Source organism: Quercus robur, chromosome 4 (assembly GCF_932294415.1).
Source record: "Quercus robur chromosome 4, dhQueRobu3.1, whole genome shotgun sequence".
Classification (NCBI taxonomy): domain Eukaryota; kingdom Viridiplantae; phylum Streptophyta; class Magnoliopsida; order Fagales; family Fagaceae; genus Quercus; species Quercus robur.
Genome location: NC_065537.1, coordinates 63,887,635 through 63,895,082, shown reverse-complemented (window position 1 = coordinate 63,895,082; position 7,448 = coordinate 63,887,635). Strand labels below are relative to the sequence as shown.

At 43.5% G+C, this 7,448-nt stretch overlaps 1 protein-coding gene across 1 annotated transcript; it reads right to left on the bottom strand.

The window, feature by feature from the left end:
- Window positions 1-5,967: 5,967 nt before the first annotated feature.
- On the bottom strand, window positions 5,968-6,913 carry LOC126722387 (probable methyltransferase At1g27930). Its single transcript, XM_050425547.1, has 2 exons — window positions 6,717-6,913; window positions 5,968-6,568 (listed from the first exon to the last, which is right to left on the bottom strand). The coding sequence occupies exons 1-2, from the start codon at window positions 6,911-6,913 to the stop codon at window positions 5,977-5,979; spliced, it is 789 nt and encodes a 262-aa protein (XP_050281504.1). The 3' UTR covers window positions 5,968-5,976.
- Window positions 6,914-7,448: the final 535 nt, after the last annotated feature.

The following is a 7,448-nucleotide window of genomic DNA, read 5'->3' as shown; positions in this document are numbered from 1 at the left end:
GGAAACCAACTACTTAAAAAGAAGCATACAAGTTTTGGACAGAACCAAGGCCTTGCATGGTCCTCGGACCTAAGCCTCTGGGGAAACCAACTACTTAAAAAGAAGCATACAAGTTTTGGACAGAACCAAGGCCTTGCATGGTCCTCGGACCCAAGCCTCTGGGGAAACCAACTACTTAAAGAGAAGCATACAAGTTTTGGACAGAACCAAGGCCTTGCATGGTCCTCGGACCCAAGCCTCTGGGGAAACCAACTACTTAAAGAGAAGCATACAAGTTTTGGACAGAACCAAGGCCTTGCATGGTCCTCGGACCCAAGCCTCTGGGGAAACCAACTACTTAAAAAGAAGCATACAAGTTTTGGACAGAACCAAGGCCTTGCATGGTCCTCGGACCCAAGCCTCTGGGGAAACCAACTACTTAAAGAGAAGCATACAAGTTTTGGACAGAACCAAGGCCTTGCATGGTCCTCGGACCCAAGCCTCTGGGGAAACCAACTACTTAAAGAGAAGCATACAAGTTTTGGACAGAACCAAGGCCTTGCATGGTCCTCGGACCCAAGCCTCTAGGGAAACCAACTACTTAAAGAGAAGCATATAAGTTTTGGACAGAACCAAGGCCTTGCATGGTCCTCGGACCCAAGCCTCTGGGGAAACCAACTACTTAAAGAGAAGCATATAAGTTTTGGACAGAACCAAGGCCTTGCATGGTCCTCGGACCCAAGCCTCTGGGGAAACCAACTACTTAAAAAGAAGCATACAAGTTTTGGACAGAACCAAGGCCTTGCATGGTCCTAGGACCCAAGCCTCTGGGGAAACCAACTACTTAAAGAGAAGCATACAAGTTTTGGACAGAACCAAGGCCTTGCATGGTCCTCGGACCCAAGCCTCTGGGGAAACCAACTACTTAAAAAGAAGCATACAAGTTTTGGACAGAACCAAGGCCTTGCATGGTCCTCGGACCCAAGCCTCTGGGGAAACCAACTACTTAAAAAGAAGCATACAAGTTTTGGACAGAACCAAGGCCTTGCATGGTCCTCGGACCCAAGCCTCTGGGGAAACCAACTACTTAAAAAGAAGCATACAAGTTTTGGACAGAACCAAGGCCTTGCATGGTCCTCGGACCCAAGCCTCTGGGGAAACCAAGTACACAAAAGCGCCATCGGAGCTCCTTAACTCCCAGTCGACTGCTCGGATAGATTGTTTATAAATCATCAGCCTTGGACGACATTCACGCGCTTATCACAGAATGTCCAACTGATATCCCGGTTAGTTTCGTAACTTTGATTTATTACAAATTATCGGTATAATGCCTGATAGTGATGGCAGATGAGATTTGATTAGATTATGCTTCAAAGTAGCTTTATCACAAATATTCTCAAAGCAACACATACATAGAGCACATTCGTTCACAGAGTTGTGTTGCCCATTAGATCAACGTTTAAAACATGTAAATCAATTTCCATTTTTATTACGATAAAGAAATAGTACAATGTACAAATGAAAAGCTGGAATCAGCCCATGTCAAAGCTTACTACATAAGCAAGAAAAGAAAGTACAAGAAAGCTGGAGAAAGCCGAGGAGGTATGTCGGGGGAAAGGTTGGCTACAGCTCCGAGACCTTATTCTTCCCCCGCACCCTTACATGCCCATAACTCAGGCAGCCAAAAAGACCCAACTTGAACCTGACACCGTTGAAGAAAAGGTGTAGGGAGTTGAAGGTGATGGGGCTTTCTCTAAATATACACCTGCCGCAAAGCAGAGGCGCTGATGGAGGAAAACCCTTCTTCTGCCATACCAAAGTGCTGGCATGAACAGAGCCTGCTTCGGATTTTGGCTAAAAGAGGGAGAGACACCATTCTCCCTCGGTGGAGATGGAATACTCTCCTGAACTTATGCTTCCTGTGCCCATACCTTACTGTTATAAGCCTCATGAAGACACGGCGCTTCTGCGGCGGAGACATTTCTTTCTTCCCAACCCTCACTTTCAACATGTTATGCCAAGAAGGGAGAACTCCGGATATGGAAGCTATGGTGTGGGAGAAAATCTGAAGGATTTGTGCGTATATAAAGCAACTTTCTCTACTTCCCATTTATTGGAAAAGACAAGGTGATGGCAGTCAACTCATGTGGCGTCCCGAGAAACGCTATAGACAAAACAGTCCTGGCTCAACTTCCAACATCAACTGCAACCACAAGATTAAAGAGTCTCGTAAAGGCGCACTTCGGTCATCGTGACATCAAAGGGTACCACGTGGCCAGAAGTTGCAGAAATATCTCTTAATTCATGGGCTAGGTGGATTCGTGGCCCCGGGGCCGCTTTGTGTAAGGGCCCAGGTACTTTGGCCGATGCCGAGCAGCGGCCATGGCCGAGGACAATCACTGTTGGGCACCTCGGGAAATGCTCAAAGATAGGGGAAACCAAGTACTGATGCAGACATTGGTCTTGGATAGAACCTAAGGCTTGCATGGTCCTCGGACTCAAACTAAAAGGAAAATCAAGTACATAAGATAAAACGCATAAGTCCTGAACAGAACCCAGGTTTTGCAAAGTCCTCGGACTCAGGTTGCTTGGGAAATCAACTGCCCAAATGAAGAAACTTCTCGGCTTAAATACTGGAAAAGGTTAAGGCTCGCGTATCATGGAGATGGCAGAACAACCTAATGATCGTCAACCTAAAGAGGCCATTCATCCGGTGGGTAACACGTCCTCGGATAGCTACTTCTTACATCTAATCGGAGCATTTAATACCCATCACGGCTAATTTTAAGATAAGTCTCATTCCACACTGGTCGGATTGCTACGTTGAATAATAATTTTGTTAAAGTCATCGTGGCATCTTTTTATCAACGATTACTTTGGCCTTATTTATTATTAATTGAAATGCTATACTATTATGCCGAGCAGCGCATTCACATTTGTTAAAGTATATAAACAAGACATACGAAATAGAGTAACAATCACTTTTATTAATATGAAAAATTGTTACAACATACAAGGAATGGCTTAAATGAGCCAATACAAAAAATGAACTGCTAAAACAGTAACAGCATCCGTAACACAAGTAAGTAAACCATCAGGTGTCTTCTGAATTCGCCTTCAAAGTCTTTCTGAAATCTATGCCTCAGTACTGTTCATATCAGGAGAAGATCCTTATACAAAAATAATGGAGGAGAAGGAAGAAGAATTAGAAGATATGGAAGCACTTCAGCAAGCTCTTGTCACTGAAGAATGCAAGGGAAAAAGAAGATGGAGGACATGAGCGGGAAGGAGGAGAAGAAGATGGAAGCAATGAAAAGAAAGTAAAAGGAGCAAAAGAGGGAGAAGGGGAGCCATATTAGGTATGCTCATGAGAGAGCGGATGGAGATGACAAGGGAGGTTTTTGACTCAGTCACACCGGAAATAGGATGTGACGAGCCCCTGCTTCGGATTTTGGCTAAAAGAATGGGGAGACAAACCTTGAGTCTCCACCACCCTTGCCCCGACCGAGCCATCTCAAGTTTCGTTGAGGTATGATGTTTCTGGGAAAGGAGGGATTCATTCATGGTTGATCACTATGGGGGACGTGTTATCGAATGAGGAATAACCAGATGGAAGAAGTGGATTCTGAGAAGAGTCTAAGGGATTCGCATATGAGAGAATCACCTTCTTGTCTTCTCTCTTTATATAGGGGAAAAAGACGAGGGTACGTGACACACTCCGATCCTCTAAGAAATCTGCTAGTAAATGCAAAACCGTTTCGTTTCTCCAAGCTATCCGTAACCGCTAGATTTAAGAGGCCTCGTAAAAGGAAGACATTAAAAGCGCACTACGACTAACCAAACGGAATAAACGCATCACGCGTAAGTCAAGGGAAATATCTCGTAGATCGGCGCATTCCTTGGGGAGGTGAAAAGTCGCCGACGTTGATCAAGGGCCGAACTTAATGAGCCGCAATAAAGTCTCGGTATTATCAAAACCCACCTTTCCAACCGAGGAGTTGGACAGCAGGGTTTTGAAGGGCTATTGTGGGGACCAACAATTGACGGGCCAGGCCCATTCGCTGATGAAGGGCCCAAAGGTCTAAGCCGAAAAAGGGTCATGGCCAGAGTTCAAGAATAGTGTGGCCCAAATTGGCCCGGAGAAGCAGCCGAGGACAGTGTAGTCCTCGGCTAACTCAAGAGTAAGGGCAGAAAGGTAAAAGGACGTGCTTGAAGGGAAATCCAAAATATCTAAGAAAAGCTTCCTCTGCCACCTTCCCCAAGCATATCTCTGCGCCTAGCAGAGCCTTACCCATTAACTTTATCAACAACTCTCAACGACTTAGGTCTGGGACTGATGGGACAAGTATCAGTCTTGAAAATGTTGACCCTACACATGGACGAAGGAAATTGAAGGAAGGCCAATATAAAAGGAAAATATGCAACCTAAAGAGGGGGATCCTTCCAGGGAAAAGGACCAAAAAAAGGGGTGAACACCTCTAAATCATGCATGAACAACTTTACAAAACCATAGCCGAGTAAACATGACTTAGCCTTTCGATCCCACTCTCTACAAATGATATTGTATGGGCCCATTTACATGCGAACCCAACCCAACTGCGGTTCCGCGCAAATCGTGTGCTTACACATATCATTTTATATTATATTTGACAAAATACTTGGCAAATATATTGTTGACATAATGTATTTTATAACTTTTAATTGAATCAAGATTTTAAAATTTCTAATTATATCTTCTCTTTGAACTCAAGATGCACAAAATATTATCACAAAGATAAAATTAAAAAAAATACAATAGTAGAATTAATTTATCAAAAATACTATTGCAACTTTACTTAACAATAAAATCACCATATGGTTTCAACTTATTGAAGTAAAGACAGATTCAACACATAACTTGGTTAATTAATACTTGTCAAACCAAAATTAATTTCATATTAGAGAGTCAAATATTATAGTTTAGGTATAAATTTTAACAAAAAGATATGAAATTTTTATTTATTTATTTTCTAAAAATGATTTTTACTTTACTTTTGGTAAAGCAATCATGGTAAAAGAAAACCTAAATCTAATTTTTCATGTTTGATTTAGGCATTGAGAGAGAAAGAGGTGGTTTAGAGTGTAATCATTTGGAATATCGAGAGCTAATGCTGACAATCTACCATGTTATAGATTGGTTTACAAAAATTAAAAACTCAAATCATTATGGGAAATTGACAATGAATGATAATTTTCACAAACTTACAACTTCTTTTTTTGGGTTAAAGTAATGTGTAAGGTTTCAATTGGATTAAATATTTATTATCTCAAAACTTTGGGGGCCATCTTGGATGTGGGAGAGAGCCCACCAATGCTTTGTTTTTAATTCTTTTTGGATGAAACCAATTATAGCCCACAATTTTGGGATGATAATAATAATTGGGGATAATTACAGCAAACCCACCTGAGGTTTGGCCCGTTTACATTTTACCTACCCGTGGTTTAAAACTTATCACTTTGCCCACCTGAGGTGCCTTCCGTTAGAGATCTATTACCCACCTCTCCCTTTGCCGTTAGAAAAACACATTTTTAGAGAAAAACAAACATAACAAAGATCAAAAAGTTAGGGCTTTTTTTTTGCTTAAGAACTTCTTTTAGAACAAAACACAAACCAACAGTATTGCTATTCTCTTGTCCATTGGTTATTCAAACATGTATTCAATCCTTCACCCTTGCATGGAGCTTTGCACCCACCTTTCCTCCCGTAATTTCCACACTACCCTCGTCATTCCCTCCATCTCCGGCACCACCACCACTCATATTTCCTCTTCCTTCTCTCAAAACCCACTCATCTCGGGTCCTCCTATGCGCCCTAGATCTAATCCGACCCGCCAGCAATCTGCCCTCGAACTCCAAGCCTATATCACCACCAACCGCTCTCAATCCCAACCTCCCATCATCTGCATCATCGTCAACTTCCAGATCGGGTGGACCAAAGAGGTCTTCCAAAAATTAAACTTAGCAAAAAGTAACTGAGTTACTCCCAGCAACACTAGCGTTATTAGCCGCAGACGGAATCTCAAAATGCCAGAGCCTCCCGACAGCCTTAACCAAGTACTTCCTACAAAGAAACTCTTCAGCAAAAGCCTTCTCTACTCTCCGATCAACATCGTGCAGGAACACGTGCGTCACACCGGATCCCTTCCTGTTCCTCGCCATGACCGTCGTCGAGAAAATCGCACCCATCCTACCTGGCGCTTCAACGAAGTACCCTCTCGGCGCGTCGATCATTATCAAATCCCACTCCGTCTCGTACACCTCGTCGGGAAGATTCTCGAGCGCCAAACGACACCGTGTGTTGCCACGTAGGTACGCATCGGACGATGAGCAGAGGCGTTCGGAGCGGTACGAGGAGAGGAGATGGTCGGCCTGGGAGAGCTGGGTTCGGTACTTGACCGTGTAGGCCTTCAGGTACGGCGAGTCCTTGAGGACCGTCTGGAACCACTTCGGATCTTCCTCGAGGAACACCGTTTTGCCACGCGGGTTCAGCGAGGTGCACCGTGTTGGCTGGGTGAAGCTCTTTCTTACCCGTTGCTTTTGAGCAGTGTGACTGGGATGATGGTATCACTCGTCGCCTTGGCATCTGGGCTCATGGTGATTGATCATTCTGATCGTAAAATCATGTGGGCTTTGGCTTTGTGCATAATCATGTTGTTGGCTTTTGTGGCAAGTTTTTCAATTGGAATGGGACCCATTACGTGGGTCCAGCTCTAGGTCCTCCACGTGGCGGCCCACCTGGAGGCGGAGGTGGTGGCGGTTCGCCTAAATTGGGTGATTGGCCACCGTGGGTTCCAGAAGTTGAAGGCACGATCGCGTTGATGTTCAACTTCTTTTCTTTTATTACTCTCCTAAGACTCCGACTCCAAGAACTCTCTTTATCTCTCTCTTTTGTCATAACAAATGATAGATTTAGAGTTTAGAGATTACAACACTCACAGATCTCTCTTTCCTTTTCTTCTTCCTTTGATTTGATTCATAAGAAAGAGAGAGAGTTTGAGTTATGCAGTTTTAAGGCGAAGTTCTTAAGCAAAAAAAAAACCCTAACTTTTTGATCTTTGTTATGTTTGTTTTTCTCTAAAAATGTGTTTTTCTAACGGCAAAGGGAGAGGTGGGTAACAGATTTCTAACGGAAGGCACCTCAGGTGGGCAAAGTGATAAGTTTTAAACCACGGGTAGGTAAAGTGTAAACGGGCCAAACCTCAGGTGGGTTTGCTGTAATTATCCCTAATAATTGTAAGGACACAATTTGTAACGACCCGTAATAACGTTGGGTTCGTACGTAAAAAGGGCCCAAACAATATCATTTATAGAGCGTGGGTTTGAAAGGCTAGGCCTTGGTCACAAAACAGTAGTTTTTCGTGATGTTCATATATAATTAAATCGCGTTCGCCCTAGGAGTCTTTCTCCTAGAAGCGGGCTGGGAGGCTCTG

Excerpts from the sequence above, each read along its gene's own strand:
- LOC126722387 (XM_050425547.1), bottom strand. The coding sequence starts at position 6,913 with ATGACAAAAGAGAGAGATAAAGAGAGTTCTTGGAGTCGGAGTCTTAGG. Across the intron at positions 6,569-6,716 it reads GGACCTAGAGCTGGACCCAC|TCACACTGCTCAAAAGCAAC; the intron begins GTAATGGGTCCC and ends CCATCATCCCAG.